Genomic DNA, 27,234 nt, shown 5'->3' on the forward strand with positions numbered 1-27,234 from the left:
TACAAACGGTTTACCTTAAGTATAACAATTAAGGTTGTGTTACAAGTCTTTTGACATATTCGGTTTTCTGTTTTTAAGTCTCCCTGTAATAGGAGTCAGTGGGGTCATATTGTCTGGTCCTTTGGGATCATTGAGTCCATTCAGTATATATGTTATAGACTTCCGCTTAAACCAGTGCTTCGGGGCGTAAGAGAGTGTTGCACTTTTCACAATCTGACTAAAGTACTTGATCTTCTAAACGAAGATCTGAAAACGACCCATTCACATTCGTCTTCTACTTATTTTGGATTTCCAATATTGCTATTTTTATTTTCGCAAATCTATTTTTGTTTGAACCAATCAGACAACTTGTTCGAATGTCAAAGAGAAAGAAAAATTTGTAGTTAATCCAGGGCTCGAACCTGGGACCTCTCGTTTACAGAGCAAGTGCCCTACCGACTGAGCTAACCGGCTATCTGAAATCTTTCGACTTAAAAATTGTTGATATCAAAACCCAAGACTTTATAAAGCTTACAGAATGCTGTAAGGTAGCTTTTGATTGGCTAGCGGAAGGGTTGTCAGAACGAGGCCATCAATAGCTCGTTGTCAGATCCTATGCGTAGCGTAATAGGAGATGTACTTTAGTCAGATTGCACTTTTCATTACCTCTTACGAACAGTCTCAGTCAAACCGAGTCTGCTATTTATTTGCTTGGTTGCATACTATGCTTCAAAGGGTCTTCTTACAGATATTAACTATCACAACCGCAGTCTTTAAGTATAGTGTGGCAGCCGGAAAAAATCTCCCCGTACTTGGATTCAGTGTTGTTATATTTTCTGCTCCTTTGGGATCATGGAGGATATTCAATATCTATGAAATAGAATTCCACTTGGTTGCATTCTATGCGTCTAAAGGGTCTTCTTACAGATATTATTAAGAGCTGGAGTTATATATTTCATATCAGATCAACAAATTCCCAAGGACTGCAGTGCACCGCATTAAATGCCACTGACTTACATCACTGTCAATTTGTCAATGCTAAATAATATTCAGTAGAAAATTGGAAGAAAGAAATATTATTTCAGAGAGAGAAAAAAACAAATATATTATACGTATATATTTAAAAATTTAGATTTTACAATATTACCATTTGAACCCGTACGGCCAAAAACACACATAGTTAAAACATACACATGTATACATACTAGTAGAGATTTTCAACTTACTTCCACGCGGACAGCGGACTGCGTACTTACAGTAGGGGTTTTCTCAAAATATTTAAAGGTTCGCAAGAAAAAAGATACCTATGGTATATATGTTTCTTTTACCTATATGTGTAGTAACTTTTGCCTTCATTGTAGAAATTTATGTATTGTGATATAATCATCTGCTAATACAATACATACCTTTGAAAATATATGGATAGTGAACAGGCTACATTTAACACAATCATGTAATCGCAATTTTCAGATGTCATATTCTATTACTTTTACATGTCACATTTAAACGAGTCGGCTACATTAATGTCTACATGTAGGATGCCTCTAGATTCAGCTTAATACCCTGTCACATTTTACTTGCCTTAAGAATGTTCTTCAAATACCCGTATGCTTTAACATTTTGTTTTGATATTAAGACATTTCTTCCGCGCGACCGGAACAACTTGGAACCCACAGTGCAACGATAATACTTCACCTTAATATGTTCATGCATTAAAATGTGCAACTTGAAACATGGATTTGAAGATAACAGCGATTCCTATAAAAAACAGTTTTGTTTTAATTTGTGTCCGTCCATAGGATTCCTAGACTAGCAAAAACATAAGAAAAAAAAGCAGTACAAAATATTATTGTGAAAAAAATTGATACATTCTGAATAAAACAAACGTCCGTTTATTTTTTGTTGCATGGCATAAATACCGTGTTCTCGTAGACTTCTGTGTGGAAAAAGTCATTGTTTTTCGTTAATTTTTGATAAATGTAGAATGTTACATAAAATCATGAGAAGTTTTAATGGACTATCCTAAATGATTTAGTTCAACACTTTGTCAAAACATACGGGAAGTTCTCGTACATGCATCTTTCATCCTCGTCGAAACGAGATCCGATATATTACCATAATTTAGCGGCAACATCCTGTATTAGTTGTGTATCAGCATGTTTGAAAATTAAAAAAAAAGAATATTATCTTCATATAAACATAATCTGATATCAGATTTTGAAAAATGATCGAGGCAGGCTCGATCTTGATGACTGAGATCACGCAAAGACTGAATTCCTGGGCTTCTGTTTTCAAAACATTTTGAGTCCCAGCCGAGTTTGATAATGAAACATTGTCATTGATATCAATATTGCATGTTACAATTTAATATTTAAATTCATGACTATTTTCACGTGACTATTCAGTATGGATTGTCAGTCTCAACTGGAATTTAATCTTTAAGTGCCATTAAAACTAGCTGCCAACATTTCAATCTAAAATCCAGCTGAGAACTAAAATTGTTTTGTGAAGAAAGGGCCTGGGAAGCGTCCAAGGTCAAAATTCCGATCATATTCCAAAAATGTTTTATGGCCAGTAAATGCATAGAATTGTCAACAAAATTATATTTTTGACTTAATCAACTCCTATGACGCCATTTGAGCAATTCTGTGTGCTCATTTGATACAACAAGCTTAGAAGTCGAGACTAGCCTTTTATCATTATTGACAAAGCCTTTTAAGTCGAACACATGCAAAAATGGTATGTGTACATGTAGATACTTGTCTTCAGGGAACTTGAACAAAGATTTAAACTCATGAAAACTCAAGGTCTATATTGGTTTAAAAATTCATAATGTAGCCATCACGTATATCATGATAGGGTGACCGGGAATATTGAATGAATTCAGTATCGTATAAAACTGAATTTGTAGGGTTTGAAATAGTTAAGAATATATAATACCACGCGCGACATTTTTTTTACCACGGTGTATTACAATGTCACGCATCGTACCGTGCATATTCCAAATTGTGCGTCGCACAATAGCATTTCAGCGTCGCGCGTGCTACAATACGAAACCCCATCCTCAATATACACTATATACATTTTAGATACCAAAAATGTTGTTGCGATACCCTACGCATATGTGTCGGGTGAACATCTTGTGGCGCAGGGGAAGATTGTCTGTCTCCTCACCAGAAGGTCATTGGTTCAAATTCTGGTTTATAGGGTATGTTGATCGTTGAATCAACAGCCGTTTTTACTGCTATAGAATACTTGCTAGAACCTCACGAAATTGACAGCAATCATATAAATAAGTTGCAGCACTTCAAATGAAAAAATAAAAAAAAAAACAAGTTTGCGATACAGACCCTATAGCTTCTTGTTCATTAATACGGTAGTCGAAAGACATTAATCAAAAAGCGATATAAAAAGTAAAAGGGTGAAAACTTTTAAAATTGCGCCCACACTGTTAAAAAAGTTTGTAAGACAAAATATATTGGTAATTCATATACAATAAAACGGATATTGATAAATCTTATAGCTATCTTTCCTCAGATATTTTGAATGAAAACAGTATTACGGCATTAGAACCGGATGCTAAATATGCAACTGTTCAGTTATGCATAACTTCCTCATATATAGTTTGAGAAAACCCCTATAATAAGTCCGTAGTCCGTGGTCCGCAGTACGCGTCGAAGTAAGCTGAAAATCTCTAGTATCCGTAAACCTACAGGTATCTTTCCATTGTATATAATCATAATGTTGACTTTGTTGTGTTTATTATTATTGTTATTGTTATTACTGTCGTTGTTGTTGCTGCTGTTGTTGGTCTTAAAACAAATTCGTGAAAAACATGAAGTATATATATCAAGATTCGTATTTTTATACATGTGCATTAAAAGTAATGCGAGGCGTTTTATAAACAATACACCTCGAAGATCTCTACACAATTACATGTTTCTTTTCCAATACACACCGTATATGAATTAATTATCTGTAATATTGACGAATAAGAAAGTTCTGACTTGAGTATATTTATAGATTATGATTATTGTGTGTTCATTTTTTCCAGTTCAGGCGTGTACCTGGGCATACGCCAATACGCCTGTGCGTACAAATTCATGCCTTGGTTAAAGTTTTCTATAGAAGAAACTACGCATAGAAATGTCTCACAAGAACAAAAATGCCCAGGTGGCAAACTTAAGTAGAAACATTCGAACAATGCAAGTGAAGCAAGTGTATTAATGCCATGGAAAATATGCAGGAAAAATGGAAAATTTGTTCTCAAATTGTAGTTTTATAAATAAATAATACTTACCTGACATTACAGTGTGGATTTCCTTTTATTGGCCCGCAAATTACTTTCCTTAATCCGGAAAGTAAACTTGACGATATGACGTCACGTTACTTCCGGAATAAGCCACATGTTTCAGTATTCCTTTTTGGCGAAACAGTTCGCCGGAATAGCTAAATGACATGTGGGGTAGGTGGGTGGGTAACCTGTAATGTCAGGTAAGTATTATTTATTCATAAAACTACAATTTGAGAACAAATTTTCCATTTTTATTTCATAAATAAACTTACCTGACATTACAGTGTGGATTATATTTAGATTCCACAGCAGTACCCTAGGTGGAGGGAGTCATTTAGTACTTCTCATACCACAATCATATATATATATACATTTAAAGCCTTCACAAGGCAAATGAATTCTAAATCAAGAAGAAGATATCCACTCACCTTAAAACTACTTGGATATCCATCTCCTGAAGATCTTCAAACAATATAATTATGAAGATACATCTAACATAATAATCATTATTCTATGTAAAACTATGTATATAACACCAACTGTACATGTCCCAGCAGTATGTACACCATAATACAGGTACTTCCCAAAGTACAAACACAGAATTTCCATAATGGCGGCCCGCCGGAAAAGATATTTATCAGTTCTTTACTGATCAAACATGTTCATATTAACATTCCTCAAATAATGACGTGTAAAAGTGGTCTCCTTCGACCAATCTGCAGCCTCCATAACTTGTTGCAAGGACGCACCCTTAAAAAGAGCCCATGAAGGACCTATACTCCTAGTTGAATGTCCTTTCACCGACTGTATTGTTTTCCCCTTTTTTCTGTAACATAACTTTATCAGACTAACCAACCATCTTGAAATAGTCTGCGAAGTTACAGGCTGATGTGGTTTATTTATTGCCAAGAACAGCTGTACAATATCTTCTGAAGAAGAACGTCTGAAAGATTCAGTTCTTTTCAAATACAAGGCTAGAGAACGTTTAGGATCCAACTTCTTATTGTTTGGAAAATATGGTACAAATATATTTCTTGTTTGATGATTTGGTCGTTCTGTTTTTGACATACCAGTTCTTAAAAATGTAACACCATGGCGCTGAACATTTACCATGCCTTCTCCTAACTGCAACGACTGCAAATCACTACATCTTCTAAATGTTGTAATTGCAAGTAAAAAACAAGTTTTCCAAGTCAGCATTTTCAAAGGTGCATACTTCAGTGGTTCAAAAGGCGCAACTTTCAAACAATCTAAAATAAAAATAAGATTCCATTCAGGAACAAGTTTTCTTACTGGAGGGCGTTCATTAAAAACTCCCCTCAACAGACGTATTATGTATGGATGCTGACCCACTGGTATGTTCCCTACAGGTGCTAAAACTGATGAAAGCATAGACCTATATCCATTTATAGTCCTATATTGCAGACCTTTCTCAAACAAATCAGTTAAAAACTCTGCACAATTTACCAAAGTTGTTGAATACGGATCAATTTCCCGTCTAACACACCAGCTATTGAATTGCTTAAACTTACTTTTATAATCTTTTTGTGTTCCTTTTCTCCATGACTTGGAGAGAAGGTCTCTAGTATTTTTTAGAAAATCCTTGTGCAGAGAGTTTTCTGTTGATAGCAGCCATGCAGTCAACTGCAGTGTCTCTGGGTTTTGATGGGACACTCATCCTTTGCACTGAGTAAGTAGTGACTGACTGTTCGGGAGTTTTATCGGATTTGCTATCAAGAGATTCAACACCTTGGGATACCAATGTTGCCTCGGCCATAGAGGTGCAATCAATATCATTGTACACTGAAAATGTATTAAGTGGTTCAATACTCTGGGAATCATTTGTATTGGCGGAAACGCATAAACAAACATGTTCTGCCAAGCAACTGATAGGGCATCCACTGCATATGCTTGAGGATGTGGAATCCACGAGCAAAACAGTGGCGTTTTTTTTGTTCTCCATTGTAGCAAACAGATCTATCAATGGTTGACCCCAAAGATTGAAAATTTTCCCAACTACTCTGTTGTCGAGAGACCATTCGTTTGGCTTCAGAGCTTGGCGACTCAAAGCATCCGCCAATACATTCTTTATTCCCATTATATGAACTGCTTTCAATTTCATATTGTTTTTCAAAGCAAAATCCCAGAGATTCAGTGTTAACTGACATAATTGAACTGATTTGGTCCCGCCCTGGTGATTGATATATTGACAAACCGTCGTATTGTCGGACCTGATCAGTACATTCTGACCTGCTAAATGAGACTGGAACTGCTGTAAACTCAAAATCACAGCTTTCATTTCCAGACAGTTGATATGGAGTAACTTCTCCATTGCTGTCCATTGACCTTGACAATTCAGATTGTTCATGTGACCTCCAAACCCATGTTCCACTTGCATCTGTGGTCACGGTAATTGGATAAATGGGCTTGATTAAAGATCTGCCCATGAGAATGTTCTGATCCTGTAACCACCAATTCAAGTGAGGAATCAGCTGTGGTGTAACTGTTATTTTGAACGTCATAGGCAGACGTACAGGATTCCAATTTTGAAGTAAATGGAGTTGGATAGGTCTCATGAATAACCTTGCATTGGGAATTATCTCTAGACAGGACGCTATCATTCCCAGTAAAATCATGTACTGTCTTGCACTGATATTGCCTTTCAAAATTTGTGAGACAGCATTTTTTAGATATTTTACTCTGTCTGCTGTAGGGAAAACTTGTCCTAACTGAAGGTTGAATATCCCCCCTATATATGTTACAATCTGACAAGATTTCAATTGTGATTTTGTTTTGTTTACAATCCAACCTAGTCGATAAAGTAGACTGAGCATCACATCTCTGTTTTGAAGCAGACCCAATTTTTCTTTGTTTAGCGTAAGCCAATCGTCCAAATAACTGGCCAGTCTCAGGCCCATCTTTCTTGAATGAACTGAGATTACTTTGACAAACACTCTTGGTGCACTTGTTGGGCCGAAACAAAGGGCTCGAAACTGATACACAATGCCCTGAAATTGGAAACGGAGATATTTTCGATGCCCTTTGAAAATTAGCAGATGATGATATGCATCTTTCAGATCTAAAGTGAATGCCCAATCTCCTTTCTCGACTAGGTTTAGAACTTTTGCAATAGTGTCCATTTTGAAATGTTGTTTCCGAAGATACTTGTTGAGGGGTTTCAATTTACTACTGGACGCAGTTCTCCGTTCTTTTTTGGAACCAGAAACAACGTACTGTAAAAACCTGTTTGAGCAAATTTTGGATCTACTATCTCTATAACATTTTTCTCTAAAAGAGCACTTACTTCTTTTTTTAATAAGATTTGGTCTTTTAAAGGTACATTTGTCTGTCTTATTCCATTGAAAGGAGGTTTTTTGAGAAATTCCATTTTGTAACCTTCCTTTATCAGATCCAAAACCCATTTGTCTGAGGTTATTTTTTCCCATTCTGGTAAAAAATGTTTCAACCTTCCCCCAACAGGTATCTCCGGAAATTTTGCAATTATACTGACCTTGTCACTTTTCAGCTGGTTTTCCCAACCGGCCTCTACCAACACTGCCTCGTCGTTGTTGGAATGATCCCCTGGGTTTATTTGTATAACCCTTGGTGTCTTGTCTAGAATCTCTTGTGATTCTTGGTATGCGAAAATTATTCCAATTACTACTGGAACTCAAAGTAGCAGGCCTAGAATCATTCTGCCTAGAATCAAACGCTGGACGTTTGTTATATTCAGTCTGTGTACCACTGAACTTGCGTTTGAGATCCTTCTTCTGAACATCAGGGATCAAATCATCAACTTGCTTTTTCTTCTCCTTGCGAGACTTCAACAAGGCTTCAAGTTCAACACCAAAAACACCATCACCAGTTAAAGGTAGGTTGGAAAACTCTAGACTATCGTGTTGTTCGTAGAGTCCTGTATCTGTCATAGCTACCGCCCTACGACTTATGTGATGAAAGGCCCCTGTTCTTCCCACCTGGTCGAGAAGCCTAGCGGACATGGCATAAATATCCTTGACTTGTTGTACAGCTTGGGATTTTTCAAAGTCCTCGGACTCTATGTATTGTAACAAATTTCCTAAGCTTTGTTGTACATACATATTAATGACCATTCCCATTCTAGCGGCCTGTTGGCCTTTATAGCCTATTTTATCTACCATTTTGCACGGCTGATTAAAAAGAGTTTTTTCTTTCTTCTTAGCAAATGACGCTTTATTACCATAACGTTTGGTTAGGCAACACTCAACTAAGGAGTCTAAAGACGGTACTTTTAAGAATGACTCACAATTCTCATCAAGGGGAAACTGTTCAAATGTTTCTTCAGAAAAAGCTGTAAGAAAGTTTGGTTCTTCTTTGCGGAAACTGTTTTGTACAATTTCAATTTGTGATTCGTCCAACACCAAGCCCTCTTTGTGAGGTTTCTTACCTACCACTGCATCTTCACCAAATATTTCAGCAAGACACTTTTTCGTGTTACTTGACAAATCTTCATTATCACTGTCTGAAAATCCACCAACATGTGAATTTGCATGAATTGACAAAACATCTTCATTTCCGGTAATGGCGCCGGCACCGGTATCATTTTTTTCCTGTGCTCGAGAATTTATTTCTTCGGCTGTTTTCGGAGTCAAAGCTTTTTCAACTAGAGCCTCTAGTCTATCAAAACGCTGCGACAATTCTTTGTACTTAGAATGTCTTTTCTGTTTTTTCTTCGCTTTGTGCGAAGATTTTCTACCCCGGTGTTTGTCACTCGGCGTAAAAGACGGAGAGTCTGAATTATCACTCGACACACGTTCTCCTTCGGATAAATCATCTTTTTCCGAAGAATTAGATGCCATCCTGAACAAACAACGTTCCAGGCACTTAAATAAATCCAAAAAGTAACACAAATCCAAAGACTTTAACTTCAACTTGACAAGAAAGTAATGCGATGCGAACTGTTTCGCCGAAAAAGGAAAACTGAAACATGTGGCTTATTCCGGAAGTAACGTGACGTCATATCGTCAAGTTTACTTTCCGGATTAAGGAAAGTAATTTGCGGGCCAATAAAAGGAAATCCACACTGTAATGTCAGGTAAGTTTATTTATGAAATAAAACCCTGAAATGTTTAGAAAGTTTAATATAAGATGATCAATTAAAGTAAACTTGCAATATTTTACAAGTTTGTGTTTGTGTCTCAAAAGAACTATTCAGCTTTTAACAGTGTTAGGAAGACCCCAGGTGTCCCGGGTGCTTCCTTTAGACATAACTTTAGCTATAAACTGTTGGATAAAGCAATGAATTGTTCACAAAGCCAGCTTGATGGCTTACACGTATTAAAAAATAGACACCTCGTGCGGGGTTTCGAATATACAAAGATACGAGCGGATACAAGCTACATACCATATCTCAAAGATGCACTATAGATCCGAATTTTACATTTGAAAATACGAACAATTACTACGTTTACGTTTAGTTTACGTAAACATGCAATTAACATGCTGTCTATGCAACAGACTTAAAATAAGACAAAATGCATATTTAGCTAAACAAAGTATAAATATTTACAAGTTAAAGCATAGCTAAAGTTCCTTCTAGGGCACATCTATATAAATATATAAGGATCATCTTGTAAAATTTTGGTTGCAATGTCTGTTTTAAATATTGGTCATCAGTGTGTGGAACCCCAGGATCGGACCATTCTAACTTATTGACATTCCGTATCCTCTGTTTAAGCGCCCCAGGGGATATTACATTTTGCACCAAGGATGTGTTTATTTCTGTACAAAAATACAAAAAAAAACACTAAAATTTTGAAAAAGAACTAGATCTATGTTGTTTTCTACTGCCTAAAAATGTCAAGTCGGCTATTTCCAAAGTATTTACGCTAACATAAGTTGTTACTAATCCACCGACAATTTTTGACAGTTACGTCATTTTGTCAACAAACTAAAAACAAGCTTGGTATACACGCACCCCCTCCCACCCCCCTCCAACGGATCCGTACTTATAATAGATAAAAAAAATATGTCCTTATCAATTGAGATATTCCAAGTAAGGTATGGTTGGCTGCTTGTCACGCAGGCGATGCTAGTTCGAAACGGGTGGTAGACAAGGTCTTATTTATGTGTTGTTTTTATAGCTGGAAAGACCTGTTACATTTGCTTTCCCTTTTTTTTTTTTTTTTTTTTTTTTTTTTTTTTCTTTTGAAAAATCTTGTTTTTTATGTTTTTTAATGTAAAAAAATTGATGAAAAAAATACTGTGCGGGAAAAAATTTCCGCTGACCGGGTTCGAACTTCATACCTTTCAATTATTATGACAGCGCCGTTATCCTCTGGGCTACGTATTCATGCAGGCTATAGGTAAAGAACCATAATGATAATCTAGTACAATATAAGGTAAACATTGGAATGTAAACACAATATGACGTCACTGTCAGGTATCCCTGGTCGGATAGATACAACAACAAAGTAAATCTGTTATTGTTCGTAAGTATTGACCTGGCACTCATTAATCTTCGCCAATATTTTCGGACGTTATCGTTAATTTACGCAATATTTGTATCCTGAAAATATCTATATTACTAAAGTAACCTAATGTACAGTTAACCGGTGACACAATGGCGTAGGGATACGGTGTCTGACTTCTACGTACGTTACCATGGGTTCAAAATCATAATGTAATGTTATTGATACTACTTTTATTCAGTTGAATAAATACGACAATCAAGAAAACACTGGCTATACACATTGACCCGGTCAATCCATGTAGTGTACCATTCGATGCGTGAATTTGTTGCGCACAATTAGAGGGTCGCAATGGAGTTTTTTCACGTAACGACGTATGTTAACCTTTGTGACAAATAAGATTTCAACAAAACCACTTTTCCATCCTCGGGTTCAGTAATATGTAATACGCAGGGCGCGTTTAGCCAGAAAGTCGCCTCAATTAGAAAAGAATAATTCTAACGTCAGAGGTTATTTCTAAGGTCACGGAGTTTGATTGGCCAGCCTGTAATGACAACAGCTTTCGAGGTCAGTTGCTCAGTCAAGTGTGACTTACCGGTCTCAAGAGAAGGAACACTATCTAGTACAAAAAGTCTAGCCAATGATTTATATTTAATATATATACATGTATACTAATTAGATGTTTTAGATTTAGACAATCGCTTCAGGGGAATTATTTGCGATAGAGACTCTATTCAATGTGCATATCATGTAAGGAAGCCATTCAGCTGGCTTACGGAAGGTCGGTGGTTCTATGGCCGCCCGTGATGAAATAATGCACGGAGGGGCACCTGGGGTCTTCCCCCACCATCAAAGATAGGAAATTCCCATATGACCTAAATTTGTGTCGATGCGTCGTTATACCCAACAAATCTATTGTGCATGCAAGTTTCTACGGCAACGACCGAGTGCTCGTTTCTAAACATACCAACATAATACTATGTATGTCCATTAAACCTCGATGTTTTGGGCATATCGGAATATTTGTTAGCACAAAAACAGGACATCCGTCTTACTCTGCTGTTCAAATTTCAAATGACATGTGTTTTATTGGTAAACCAAGAGAGCAGCAGCAGAACAAAAATTATCAGCCGATATTGAGAAAGAAAAAAGTTACGCTAAATATAACACTCTTGTCGTGATGTTGAACTTTTTTTTTCATGGTTGCAATTAAATCTATCAATCTATATCCAAATCTAGATACCGAAATACCATTTAACAATTTACGCAGTTCGAATTTGAGTTCGCCTATACAGTAACGTGAAAACACTTCAAATATTTGCAATGTGTGGGTAGATACATTCATCAAAAACCTGTCAAAATTCGGATGCAGAAATCATGCATAAGATTAAACACTGAACGATAACAACAAAAAAAAACTAGTTCATCCTTAATGTGTGCGTTAACGTTCCAATCAATGCCTAACTGGTATGCAATCTTTACATTGTTGAGGATATTAAATAATAAATAATGATATTAACCACTTTTGCGCACAGTTCGAATATATGCGATTTGTTCACATGTGTAGTAGTTGGGATTAGGTAAGAGTTTAGATACAGTTGATACAGTTACCTTAACAGAGACATTGTTAGGTCCATTTGGCGATACACAATATGCATAGGGACAGCGCAGATGTACGGATCTCGGGGTTGTGAGTTCGGGCCCTGGGCGAAACGTACGTTCTCCATGACGATTTGATAAAAGACATTGTGTCTGAAATCATTCGTCCCCCCGCCCCCCCTCCCCCCACTTCTGATTCATGTGGAGAAGTTGGCAGTTACTTGCGGAGAACAGGTTTATACTGGTACAGAATCCAGGAACACTGGTTAGGTTAACTACCCGCCGTTACATATCTGAAATACTGTCGAAAAACGGCATTAACCCTCCCCCAATCCCCCAAGGTTTTTCGGGATGTGTTTCAAGTATAAGAAACAGGTCCGCTAGACTTAACTGAGAAGAATAATAGACATTATTGAAATCAAGTTCATTTACATTGTATAAATTAAAAATTTGATCATTTAAACCTGTTTAATAAATCTATAAGTAAACTTCAAAGCCTGTCTCGATACAATATTTGTGACAACCAAATCAAAACAAATCTAGTCTCATTCAAATCTTTAGGAGCATGAATGCACCCAAGCACGATAAAACATACCTAGTTTAATTGAGTCTGTTCCTGAAAGGTAACGGAATGTGCAACACCTACCCCCACCCCCTCCCCTCCCCTCCCCCACTTCCCACTAGCATCGGTTATTAGAGCGGAATTCTGTTATACAAAAAAATATATGGACGCCACGAGAAAAATCTTTCGCTGTAATTAGATGACTCACAAAAGCGTTTTATTAACTAAAGTTTAATGTGGGTTGTTTTAAAATTGTTTTAAAAGAGTTCTGCAGTTTAACCATCTATTTTATCAATTCCATCCTAACGACTTTAATTTTCAAATAGGTTGTTTCGTAAAAAGTCACGCGAGATGCGTTCATTTGAAGCAAACTGGTTTAAAAACTTTTCGCGGCTCCACTTTTATGAGGTTTGTTTTAAATCTTTTGTAGCTTTCTAACTTTTTGTCAAGTTGGAGTTAATAAATCGAAAAGGAAAAGATATGAAATGTTTGAATCCGTATATTTTGTTACTCATGAAACTTAGCTGTTATGGTGTCTCGGATGAAGCACTAGGTTTGCTATCAAACTATCTTAGTAACAGAAAACAATGTGTCAAACTTGGTTCACATCTAAGTACTTTCAAATAGTACTTTCATATTTATAAAGGTGTTCCTCAAGGTTCCATTCTAGGTCCGGTACTTTTTAATATTATCTTCAATGACATTTTTGATTTCGTCCATAAGTGTGACTTGTATAATTATGCTGATGATAACACCCTTTCCTGCAGTGACACAAATATAGAAAACATTGTTAACTCTTTGGAGTCAGATAGTCAATCTTTAATAAAATGGTTCTCAGACAACCATATGAAAGCCAATCCAGATAAATTTCAGGCAATTGCCATTGGTAAAAAAGCAAGAGATCAAAACATAACTTTTAACTTAAATGGAAATACCATTTCCTGTGATGACGATGTTAAACTTTTAGGTGTAACTTTTGACTTCAAACTAAAATTTGACACCCACATCTCTAACATCTGTAAAAGGGCTTCAAGGCAGTTAAATGTTTTAAAGAGAATTGGGAAACACTTATGTAAACTAGGCAAATTAAATATCTATTACTCTTTCATTTTATTAAATCTTAACTATTGCCCCCTTACTTGGCATTTTTGTGGTGAAGTATACACTAAAAAACTAGAAAAGATCCAGGAAAGAACGCTGCGCTTCATCTATGATGATTATATATCAGATTATGATTTACTTCTAACCAAATCCAAACTTCCAACGTTAAAATTAAGAAGAATTAGAACCATGGCACTAGAAATTCACAAAATTATTCATAAACAAGGACCGACCTATTTACATGACTTGGTTAATATTAAAACTCACTCTTTCAATTTTAGGTTCACAAATGTAGCTAATATTCCTCAGATAAGAACAACCAGTTATGGTAGCAACTCTTTCCGGTCCTATGCACCTAAACTCTGGAACTCATTGCCACAACACCTTAGGGATGAGGTCAATTACAATAACTTCAAAAATTTGATTGGTGCATGGAACGGAGAGAGCTGCTCATGTTCATTTTGCCAGTAAACCTGCATTGCCTTAGCTTGTGTTAGTCTGCTTTATTTATTATTTTTAACTATGTCTGAGTCTTAATTTCTAGTCTTTCGATGTTTATCTGTTCTCTTATATTGAATAATTATGTGCTTTTAGGCTGTTCTGATGTGTATGCTTTATGTTCTTAGTTGCAAACAGCTTGTACTTTATTTTAAGATTTTTATCCATTTCTGTCATTGCATGTGCATGTGCTTAGATATTTTGAGTTTAGTTATTTATTATTCAGATTAGTAATTTATTATATAGATACAGTATATTTTATTTATTTACTTAACCAATGAATTAGAAATTTTATTTCCATACTCTTAAACAAATAGTACTCTTCAGTGCTTATTACCTTTGTCTTTCGAGATGTACTGTCTTTCAGCTCTTAATTTACATCAATTATGATAGATTTTATGTATGTAAAATGTGTAATTTAACATGTTGATTTCTATGTATGAATATGTCGGTCAAAAGCTATACATAGCTTATGTTTATAATGTTATTTTATCTACCGACAATGAATAAATATTGACTTGACTTGACTTGACTTCCATTCAGTGTTATACATTAAAGAGTTAATGCATATTTCCATCAATAATTTCTTTAAACACTCAAGATTTGATAAACGGGGCAACAAATAACAGGTCATATCAGGCAGCAGAAAAGGATGCAAAGCCTTGAAAAGGTTTCATTTATGTCCTTTCTTTCAAAGAATGAATTCTTAAATAAGCGCGTGTTGACTAGAGGACATTTTGACCAACATTCCATCAGTCAATGCTGATATAGCTGGAAGGCACTTTGGTGGAAGATCAGCGAGCTCATTGGGTGCAAGGTTGAAATGAACTGGAGTCTTTACAAATGCCAAGCCCACATTAAATCAATTTTACCATGATCACCGTATACCCACTAGAAATTGGAACTTCCTGATACTCCAGTCTTGAACTCAGTATCACTATCACCTGAACTCTTTCTTCCCTAGAACTATACGTTACTGGAACAGTCTCCCTGGTCATATTCAGTCTAGTCCCAGCCTCAGTATCTTTACCCAGAGGCTGGTGACGGTCATTCCTTAGCTCACAACTTACTGTTTTTATTTTTTAACCTTTGTCTACATATATGGCCCATTTTCTGTCCAGTTTGCCAGGAACCTACATATTGTAAGAATTACTCACAAATTTTTTCAATGTGTGCCCGAGTTGTAATATATTCAAGGCAGTGGCTAGAGAACCGGAATCGGTTCCCTAGACAGCGAACTTATTCGTCCGGAACCGGTTCTCTAGCCATAATACCGTGCATAGGCTAGGGAACCGGAATTTTATTTCTATGCAAAAAAACTGTCGAAATTCACTTTGTTTCTTTTGGTAAGTATCATGTGCATGTATTTATCTAAATAAGTTAATTAATTTTACAATTTCAGCAAGCTATGCCCTTTTATATATTTGTGTTTACTGTGTCTCCAGAAGTGTACTCGCCGCATACTGTCCGCCATATTGGAATGATAAAATAAACTAGTACGAATGAATGCGAAATCGTCGGCACTGGAGTCGAAATAAACTTGAAATTTAAACTTAAAAGGTATAAGACAATAAAAGAAACGATTAAAACAAATTAAGTAATTTCTGTTAATTAGTATTGTTTACATATCTCTGAACGTGAAATGCCGAGGTGTTACAAACCAGTATTTAAAGTGATCAAAGAATCTGTATGACGTTTTAAGGGCAATTAAATTAATTTGTTCATCTATAAACATGTAATGACGCAAATACAAACCAATATTATTTTATATTTAAATAATTTAAACATAGTACAAGTTTAAAGCAAAAGTTAATAACATTTAAAAACTGCAAAGTAGTTTTCACGCATTCATTCGTAGTTTATATCATTCCAATACGGCAGACACGGTATATATGCGGCGAGTACACTTTTGGAGACAGTAAACGCAGATAAATGCAAGGGCATAGTAAAATTAATTAATTTAATATAATAATATGCATGACACTTACCAAGAAACAAAGTGGATTTCGGCAGCATTATGCATAGAAATAAAATTCCGGTTCCCTAGCCTATGCACGGTATTTTGCTTAGAGAACCGGTTCCGGACGAATAAGTTCGCAGTCTAGGGAACCGATTAAAGCTTCATGGACAGGCTATGAATTAATTCGATATTTTCAAAGTCATCACACTTTCAAAACTACACCTTTGCACTCTACTTTTATCTTTACCTTTTTAACACTGTTTCCCTGACAAGCGCCCTCCAGTCATAATCTCAATTAATTGTTCGCGAGTAGCCTACAGTACTGACTTGAACTAGAGCTAGAACTTTTCTCAGCTTTCTTGGAAAGTTAATGTTGTATTATTAGGTGATAAATCACTATCCTGGATATTATTAGATGTAAGCACTTTTCGCATAAAGATGGCCATTTCTGGTCTCAAACCATCGATTTTAGTGTCGTATGACCTATAACCGGTGATTTGAAAGATGAGCTATTGCGTTAAAAATCAAAAGTACGATTGCACAATTCCAAAAATGTGAAAAAATACCGAAGCATTTACGTGAAATGGCTGAAGGTTACCCGGCAGTAGAATCAAAAATATTATGCAGGTAACCAGAATATTGCACACAATTCTACAGCAGTGTAAATAAAATTCCATCGTCCAATAGGCCTAATTTCTAACGACCTTAGTCCAAGACCAAGGTGCCAAATCGAAAAGAGACATGGGTGGGGGAGGGATTTAGCACACCTCCTGCCGGCTGTCTGCTTTTAAATCATAATGAGCACAGGGCTATCATAAAACATTTTTGTTTCAAATCAGGTGTGTGGAAATTCTGACAATTTTCACTTAAAAATCTACTTCTGGGTACTTGGGAATACCGAAAACTACTCCATTACCGAAAACTACCGAAAACCAGTTTTGATTACCGAAAACTACTTATATTTCTAAAAGTATTACTGTTTTGGAATTTAAGTTAATATATTCTGATAACATATAATAATATATATTAACAGACGAAATTTTGAAGAAATTTGACAATTTTAAAGTGGTTTAATTTGGATTTTATTAAAATGAGTGATAATTGTATACTGAGTTACTTCCCTTTGATAAAATAATCGAATAGTATTAAATGTCATTGTCGTCACAAGTTTGTTTTATTTGAAAATAATGTTATAAATAATTGTATTATTAAACATTATCAAATTATGATTGCATATGATTTTTTAAAGACCAGTGTTTTAGAGAACAGCGGATGTTAATGGATTATTATAGGTAGATAAAATAAATAATTGTATCATGTATCGTAGAAAAATAAATAATTAGTCAGGTACACAAGTATTAATACTGTGTCATGTTTCTTGAGCTGTTCTCACATTTAATCAATCAAATTCGTTATCTCATATATTTGATTGCATATTTTAAATTGACATGTACATAATCACAAACCTTGACCTTCCTTTTGACAGATTGGCGGGAATTAGAGGGAGATAAATTTGCAAGATGTTAGAAGTTTGATGAAATGAAAGAGGACAACATTTTACATCTATTGTATATGTTCATGTATTTTTCATATAATATTGCCCAACGACTTGACAGATGGCGGGAATAAGACGGAATCACAGTGTTGGCTGATGAAGGCTGGTGAAATAAAAAAGAACAACATTTTACATCTGTATGTTCACGTTTTATCATATAAAGATGTTTTTTTTTTTTTGTTTTTTTTTAAACTGGTCTGACCTTGTTTTCACTTATATATGTGCCATTTCACTATATGTGTTTTCCTTAATTGCATCATTGACTAATTTATCGTATTCACTTGTAACAATTCGGCAATCATTAATGAAATCATTGTGAGGTTTTTTGGTATCATAAAATGACCTATTGTTTATGAGTTCTAAAGCAGTGATAAGTCTCAATAATATATGATTATCTTCACTGCCTGTAACAACAGACGAAACAGCTGTACAAGCAGTTTCCGTCTCCTATTGTACTGATTGGAACATATACAGTGTTCATTACTGAATGATACATGTTAAGTATTTTGACACACTCGTTGTCAGTTTCGAACGTAACTTTATCTCGTTTTGATGGTTCAACGCTGTATGTTTCCAGCAGTTTCGCCTCAGACTGACCTTGGTGCGTCAGAGCGTTCTTTCTGTTTGAGTTCATTGCAGAACAAAGCCTGAAATAGACAAAAAGAAAACATATGATACATTGGTTGTGATAAGTATAGACAATGGCACATCCTATCTCATTATAATGGAGTATTCCGCCGACTGTGGCCGCCTTAAAGACCGACTGAAGCTAAACCATTGCACATACTTGTCAATGTTGTAGAATTGTAAATTGTTAATTGAAAATATGACGTCTAAACCTGCTAGAACATTTGAGCCGCGTCATGCAAAATGGCTACCAGTATAGATCATGATCAGTCTGCACAGCCGTTATAAATTAGGTATATGAGATGTTCTGCGAACAGTATGTATCCTGATCAACCGGTATGGGTGCTTTAAGACTGGTTATCGCATGAAGCGGATAATTTATAATAAAATGCTGGCATTTAAATAAATGCGGTTTTCTTTCGTTTTAATTGAAATTTGACTTAGATGTTACTCCACAAGATGTTGGCCTTTATAAATTACATCTTGTCTCATTTGATGCTGACTGTGGCCGCCTTAAAGACCGACTAAAGCTAAACCATTGCACATACTTGTCAATTCAACAAATTGTCGTCAATTGTAAATCTCTAATCTGCTAGAACATTCATAGTAAAATGCTGGCATAAACACGTGTTTCTTTTTAATTATAGATTAGAATAATTTAAATTTCTTCTTAACTGAAATTTGATTCAGGATCCATACTGGTCGCAATCGCTTATAAGACTGATCAACCGGTATGGGTGCTTTAAGACTGGTTATCGCATGAAGCGGATAATTTATAATAAAATGCTGGCATTTAAATAAATGCGGTATTATTTCATTTTAATTGAAATTTGACTTAGATGTTATTCCACAAGATGTTGGCCTTTATAAATTACATCTTGTCTCATAACATCTTTTATGTGCAATGGGCTTCAGTTTATAAGGGGGATAAACTTTATTTGTCAGGGATGGGGCATTTGATGCTGACTGTGGCCACCTTAAAGACCGACTGAAGCTAAACCATTGCACATACTTGTCAATTCAGTTTTTTTCAAATCTTTCAGAGTGAGTATCGAATATATAATTGTTCAAATACACAATGTTTAATAGTTACAACGGAATGACTCCAATATCTGAAACATAATAGCATATTTATTTAATAGATCACATTGTTGGACCGTCTATTCATACATTATAATGCCACCGACCGAAATATGGTAACTATGTTTTAAAATAAAATGATACATATAACTGAAATGCAAAAAAGAAAATAGGCCTGAAGGCAACGACGTTAAGGTGTAATAGCACTTTGTAATTTTTACCAGTGAAACTTTTTAGGAAAAAAAATGATGAAAAACGACATTCACAATGTTTCACTAGTAACCAAGAAAACAGAATTCATGCCGGTGATAACGTCTTCTTTAAAATGATCTAAAATCATATGCGGGTTGTAAAAATGCAAAGTGCTATTCCACCTTAACATTGAAATGTAATGTTGTTTTAAACAATAAAAATGACGTTGACACTGTTCCGTAAAATAATAATATTGTCAAAAAAAACAACAAAAAAACAAGGAACTTTAACAACGTATAAACCTTTGAATTTCTTTCCTTCTTATATTTCATTATTTTTATCATCTTTACGGACGTGCAATGCGGTATGGGGACATTTGCTAAATGACGGACGGGAAGCAGACATGAAAAGAATTTGTAAACTTTTAAGGCTATAAGTTATAGCCAAATACTATATTGCAGTGTATTATATTATTATACAATTATACCTTTTCGTACGGCACATATGTGCATATATTACCAGTCCGTACGTGACGGAAAATATATATGACCAATCATGTGACTTGACTTCTCTGCACGTGCTTGTGGAAGTAATTACCTTTAATGTGTCGTTTGAAAGCTCAGATTAAAGACACATTGTTATCACCTTAAAGAACTTGAGCGGGAATGTATTTAGCACCATACAGATGGATTAAAGATGCACGTGCAAACCTGAAAAGACTCTAAATTTAAAATTAACACTCATTAAATAATTAGTTAATATATCAAAAAAATAATTTTCAACCAGGTATGAAAAACATTTATACTTACCTTTGAACTTCTTTCTTCAAACACTCTACAAATAAACTCACCGTTTTAATGACTCGTTGATATTTTCTTTCGACTAAAAGTGCAAACTTTCTATTAAGACAACAATTAATTTTTCTCAAAAATCAACTTAATAATTTTATATTCATATTACGGAAACTCTAAAACAAATCAGTGTAACTGATTTTGTACAGTATATATATGAAAGGGAAGTAACTCAATGTTTCATTTTCAAAGCGTAATCAATAATGTCGGATAAAACACTTAAACATGGACGAATTAATTCAAAATTTCGTCTGTTAATATATATTATTATATATTAATAGTATGTATTAAATTTAATATCATAATAATAATACTTTTAGAAATATAAGTAGTTTTCGGTAATCAAAACTGGTTTTCGGTAGTTTTCGGTAATGGAGTAGTTTTCGGTATTCCCAAATACCGTCTACTTCTATCTTCCATAACCGTCGAACCCCTTGCGGGCACAGGCACAAGGATCGGACCTGGGACAAAAAATATGACCAGATTGATAAAAATCCTTGTTTTCATCCTAAATGTGTCGAAAGTTAAAAATATACAGTTAAATATGAGCCCCCTTCAAAAGATACATATCTCTACTGAAGGCCAGAATCTCGAGATTCGAGCCTGCGAGCAATGGGTTCACTTTCCGGTCGGTTGTGAAATAAATTCTCGAGACAATTAAACAAACTATCTATCACTATTTCACGTGTACATTTAGCTACAAAATGAGACCGACCCCAAGTCTCTAGCCCTCTCCGTTCATGAAATATCTACCAGAAAACGAGTGACTTTCTGCTGCAAAATCCAGGTAGATAGAAATATGGCACAACGAAACGGTATGAAATCACGGACTAAAATATGTTTTTCAGCCTAGCACGGGTCAAATTCACTTGCCATTAAGAACAAGTATTACTAAATATGTAAATTATTGGCACTCACCACCGTCAGTAGCATCTGATACTCGTGAGATATACTTTTTAGCTCACCTGTCACAAAGTGACAAGGTGAGCTTTTGTGATCGCGCGGTGTCCGTCGTCCGTCCGTAAACTTTTGCTTGTGACCACTCTAGAGGTCACATTTTCGATGGGATCTTTTTGAAAGTTGGTCAGAATGTTCATCTTGATGATATCTAGGTCAAGTTCGAAACTGGGTCAAGTGCCTTCAAAAACTAGGTCAGTAGGTCTAAAGATAGAAAAACCTTGTGTTGCAGGGTCAATTATACACTGACCGTAGTTTATGTTTTCTATATGTTTATGTTCTGTATGTCCCGTATTGTCCTCCGTAGTCGTAGTATTGTATTAAGTCCGTTATCACCTTGCGTAGTCTAATTGTTGTATTTAGTTATGTTTAGGCATTATTCTTCAGTCAATACACCTCATATAAATCATATCCAATAGTCCAGACTTTACCCATATCATTTATTCATAATTCACTAACTATAATAACTAACCGCATGGATGGGCCTCTCTTCTAATTTTCGATTTCCCGGTTAATTTGCACAACGCATGCGCACTTGGAATGAAATATTAATGGCGAAGGCCACAGATTTTGTCTCTGACAATAAATAAATTATATACGCGCACATTTGTGTATTTTCCAGGTAATTTAGAACATTGTTTTTGATGCTGAATCATTTATCTACATTTTGCCATTCATCGGTTTTGTTATTTCTATGTATTAGCACTTGGAATGAAATATTAATGGCGAAGGCCACAGATTTTGTCTCTGACAATAAATAAATTATATACGCGCACATTTGTGTATTTTCCAGACCCGTTATCCCTTCCCCGAGTCTCGAACTCACAGTAGCAGCATCATACCAGTAAACAAGCCAGGGTATTTTGGACTGCGACACTTGTGACCTCTCTAGAGGCCATATATTTCACAAGATCTTCATGAAAATTGGTCAGAATGTTCACCTTGATGATATCTAGGTCAAGTTCGAAACTGGGTCACGTGCCATCAAAAACTAGGTCAGTAGGTCTAAAAGTAGAAAAACTTTGTGACCTCTCTAGAGGCCATATATTTCACAAGATCTTAATGAAAATTGGTCAGAACGTTCACCTTGATGATATCTAGATCAAGTTCGAAACTGGGTCACGTGCCTTCAAAAACTAGGTCAGTAGGTCAAATAATAGAAAAACCTGGTGACCTCTCTAGAGGCCATATTTTTCATGGGATCTGTATGAAAGTTGGTCTAAATGTTTATCTTGATGATATCTAAGTCAAGTTTGAAACTGGGTCACGTGCGGTCAAAAACAAGGTCAGTAGGTCTAAAAATAGAAAAACCTTGTGACCTCTCTAGAGGCCATATATTTCATGAGATCTTCATGAAAATTGGTCAGAATGTTCACCTTGATGATATCTAGGTCAAGTTCGAAAGTGGGTCACGTGCCTTCAAAAACTAGGTCAATAGGTCAAATAATAGAAAAACCTTGTGACCTCTCTAGAGGCCATATTTTTCATGGGATCTGTATGAAAATTGGTCTGAATTTTCATCTTGATGATATCTAGGTCAATTTCGAAAGTGGGTCACGTTCCATCAAAAACTAGGTCAGTAGGTCAAATAATAGAAAAACCTTGTGACCTCTCTAAAGGCCATATTTTTCATGGGATCTGTATGAAAATTGGTCTGAATGTTCATCTTGATGATATCTAGGTCAAGTTCGAAACAGGGTCATGTGCGGTCAAAAACTAGGTCAGTAGGTCTAAAAGTAGAAAAACCTTGTGACCTCTCTAGAGGCCATACTTGTGAATGAATCTCCATAAAAATTGGTCAGAATGTTCACCTTGATGATATCTAGGTCAAGTTTGAAACTGGGTAAGGTGCCTTAAAAAACTAGGTCAGTAGGTCAAATAATAAAAAAACCTTGTGACCTCTCTAGAGGCCATACTTTTCATGGGATCTGTATGAATGTCTGAATGTTCATCTTGATGATATCTAGGTCAAGTTTGAAACTGGGTCTACTGCGGTCAAAAAATTGGTCAGTAGGTCTAAAATTATTAAAATCTTTTGACCTCTCTAGAGGCCATATTTTTCAATGGATCTTCATTAAAATTGATCTGAATGTTCACCTTGATGATATCTAGGTCGGTTTCGAAACTGGGTCACGTGTGGTCAAAAACTAGGCCAGTAGGTATAAAAATAGAAAAACCTTGTGACCTCTCTAGAGGCCATATTTTTCATGAGATATTCATGAAAATTAGTGAGAATGTTCACCTTGATGATATCTAGGTCAAGTTCAAAACAGGGTCACATATCTTCGAAAACTAGGTCAATAGGTCAAATAATAGAAAAACCTTGTGACCTCTCTAGAGACCATATTTTTCAATGGATCTTCATGAAAATTGGTCAGAATTTTTATCTTGATAATATCTAGGTCAAGTTCAAAACTGGGTCACATGAGCTCAAAAACTAGGTCACTATTTAAAATAATAGAAAAAAGACGTCATACTCAAAACTGGGTCATGTGGGAAGAGGTGAGCGATTCAGGACCATCATGGTCCTCTTGTTTATTTTTCCGTCAGTCTTTCAGTTGCAATATCCGCCATTGAAACTGATATGATAATATCCAAGTAATTTTGTGCGAAACGTTGCGGTTCTGTTGGAGGTGTGTCGCTATAGGCCAATCAGAAATTGCGTTTAAAAATATCTAAGGAATTCCGTTCAGTGGCGTAGCATTCAATTAAAAGACCGTGAAGAAATTTGAATCGCCAATATCGGGTGTTTGAGATGCTACTGACGATTGTGAGTGGCCCTAGTTTATGTATTTAGTTATATTTTTAAGTACCTTTTAGTGAATTTGACCCGTGCTAGGCTGACAAACATATTTTAGTCCGTGATTTCGTACCGATTCGTTGTGCCGCATTTTTATCTACCAGGGACTTTCAGCAGAAAGGCAATCGTTTCCTGTTATATATTTCATGAACGGGAAGGGCTAGAGACTTGAGGTCAGTCTCATTTTGTAGCTGAATGTACACGTGAAATAGTGATAGGTAGTTTGTTTTATTGTCTCGAGAATTTATTTAAAACAGCCTGGGAAATGAACCCATTGCTCGCTGGCTCGATTCCCGAGATTCTGGCCTTCAGTAGACATATGTATCTTTTGAAGGGGTATCATATTTCACTACATATTTTTCATTTTTGACTCAGTCTGGTCATATATTTTGTCCCAGGTCCGAAACTAGTGCCTTTGCTTGCGGGGACGTAGACGTTTTGCGCGTCAAAATCATAAAGAGAAAGAATATAGTGATAAAAATTTAGAGTGGAAGAAACTAAAAATATAATTTTGGTGAAATAAAAAGGTTAAAACTTGAGTAAGCAGGATAACTAGGGCGTGACATGTTCAAGGCTGCAAACTGCGGCATTGAACTGCTCTAGGGTAGGGAGGTGGGCGACACTGGGGGGGAAGTTGGTTCCAATGGTACACAGTTCTCAGAAAGTAAGAGAACTTGTAATAGTCAGTGGTTGCAGTAATTAACCTATAACTTAAGGAATGGCCATAGCGGACACACCGGGTCATTGGGGTAAGGTAATGTACGATTGGGATAGCAACCAGATCATGATGAATCTTATAGAAGAGTGATAACCTAGAATCTAAATGCCTTAAATCCAGTCGACGAAGGTTTAGGGAATGTAGCATATCTGTTACACTAGAAGTACGGCCGTAGTCAGTCTTGATCCAACGGGCGGCTCTCCCTTGGACGCTTTCAATTTGGTCTATCTGGGTTTGGGTGTGGGGGGACCATACCTTGGAGGCATATTCAAGCTGGGGTCGGACTAGAGTCTGGTAAGCAATTGTCTTAATGGGTTGGGATTTGACCTTAATGTTTCTTTGTAAGAACCCTAGGGTTTGGTTAGCTTTTTTGGTTGACCTATTTATGTGATTGTCCCATGATAGGTAATTTGAGATATCCACGCCTAGGTATTTAGCTGAGCTGACCGATTCAAGTTGGACTCCATGTAGGTAATACTGGGTACGGATGAATGTTTCCTTCTAGTGGCGTGGATCACTTGACACTTGGAGGGGCTGAACTCCATATCCCACTCCAACTCCCACTTTTCTAGAAGTTTTAGGTCATTTTGGAGAGTGACAGCTTGGACTGCAGATGACAATGTGAGATATATTGCTGTGTCATCTGCAAACAGACGGACTTTGGAACTGATGTTTTGTGGGACGTCATTTATGTAAGCTAGGAAGAGCAGGGGACCAAGTACAGACCTCTGCGGGACACCTGATGATACTGGGATGGCATCAGAGGTAGTGCCATTTAGGACTACTGATTGGATCCTATTATCTAAGAAGCCTTTGACCCATCTTAGTGTGTTACCTCTGACTCCATATTCATGCATTTTTAGTAGGACTTTCTTATGGCTACCTTGCGAAAGCCTTCTAAAATCTAAAGAAATAAGATCTACTTGTTTCTTATTGTAGACTGAGGTGACCAGATCATTTACTAACATAACTAACGGAGTAACGCATGCCCTTTTTTTTTCCCTAAATCCATGCTGTAGGTCAAAACAGAATACCATGGTTGGTGAAGTGCTTAACAATAGAGAGGAAACAATGTGTTTAAAGAACTTTGCATAGGACACATTTTTAATGAAATTGCTATAATTTACTGGATTTGACCTATCGCCTTTTAGCTCACCTGTCACAAAGTAGTGACAGGTGAGCTTTTGTGAAACGTGCAAAGGGCCGTCCGTCAAAAACTTTTGGCTTTTGAAAAACCACTCTCTAAAGGCCCCATTTCATGGGTCTTATGAAAAAAAGGTCGAAAAGTCCACCTTGATAAAATCTAGGTCAATTCCCAACTGGGTCAGTGAGGGCAAAAACTAGGTCAGTAGTCTAAAAATAGAAAAAAACCCTTTTGACCTCTCTAGAGGCCATATTTTTCACAAGATCTTCATGAAAATTTGGGCAGGATGTTCATCTTGATGATATCTAGGTCAAGTTGAAACTGGGGCACGTGCCGTCAAAAACTAGGTCAGTAGGTCAAATAATAGAAAAACCTTGTGACCTTTCTAAAGGCCATATTTTTCATGAGATCTGTATGAAAGTTGGTCTGAATGTCTACCTTGATGATATCTAGGTCAAGTTCGAAACTGGGTCACATGCTGTCAAAAACTAGGTCAGTAGGTCTAAAAATAGAAAAACCTTGTGACCTCTCTAAAGGCCATACTTGTGAATGGATCTTCATAAAAATTGGTCAGATTGTTCATCTTGATGATATCTAGGTCAAGTTCGAAAGTGGGTCGCGTGCCTTCAAAAAGTAGGTCAGTAGGTCAAATAATGAAAAAACCTTGTGACCTTTTTAGAGGCCATATTTTTCATGGGATCTGTATGAAAGTTGGTCTGAATGTTTATCTTGATGATATATAGGTCAAGTTTGAAACTGGGTCAACTGCGGTCAAAAACTAGGTCAGTAGGTCTAAAATTAGAAAAATCTTTTGACTTCTCTAAAGGCCATATTTTTCAATGGATCTTCATGAAAATTGGTCTGAATGTTC

At 36.0% G+C, this 27,234-nt stretch overlaps 2 protein-coding genes across 4 annotated transcripts in view; one reads left to right on the forward strand and one right to left on the reverse strand.

The window, feature by feature from the left end:
• Nucleotides 1-833: 833 nt before the first annotated feature.
• LOC123529589 (uncharacterized) lies at nt 834-9,382 on the reverse strand. Of its 2 annotated transcripts, none has more exons than XM_045309971.2 (2): nt 7,785-9,381; nt 834-5,523 (listed from the first exon to the last, which is right to left on the reverse strand). In XM_045309971.2, exon 1 carries the CDS (start codon nt 9,106-9,108, stop codon nt 7,789-7,791), a length of 1,320 nt encoding a protein of 439 aa, XP_045165906.2. In that variant the 5' UTR covers nt 9,109-9,381; the 3' UTR covers nt 834-5,523; nt 7,785-7,788. The 2 variants fall into 2 exon arrangements, with proteins under 2 accessions (XP_045165906.2, XP_053377248.1); XM_053521273.1 differs by lacking the exon at nt 834-5,523 and adding an exon at nt 5,951-6,076 and having other exon boundaries at nt 7,785-9,382.
• A 7,548-nt stretch (nt 9,383-16,930) lies between these two features.
• The window catches only part of LOC123529586 (probable E3 ubiquitin-protein ligase makorin-1), a 32,883-nt gene continuing 22,579 nt past the window's right edge, over nt 16,931-27,234 (forward strand). The window contains exon 1 of one of the 2 annotated variants that reach the window (XM_045309969.2): nt 16,931-17,066. In XM_045309969.2, the coding sequence (XP_045165904.2) occupies nt 17,023-17,066 (44 nt within the window). In that variant the 5' untranslated portion in view covers nt 16,931-17,022. Of the gene's footprint in view, nt 17,067-18,028; nt 18,132-27,234 lie in introns of those variants that run through there. The other variant, XM_053521274.1, reaches the window with a different exon arrangement.

This window comes from Mercenaria mercenaria, chromosome 13, assembly GCF_021730395.1.
Source record: "Mercenaria mercenaria strain notata chromosome 13, MADL_Memer_1, whole genome shotgun sequence".
In the NCBI taxonomy this organism is placed as follows: domain Eukaryota; kingdom Metazoa; phylum Mollusca; class Bivalvia; order Venerida; family Veneridae; genus Mercenaria; species Mercenaria mercenaria.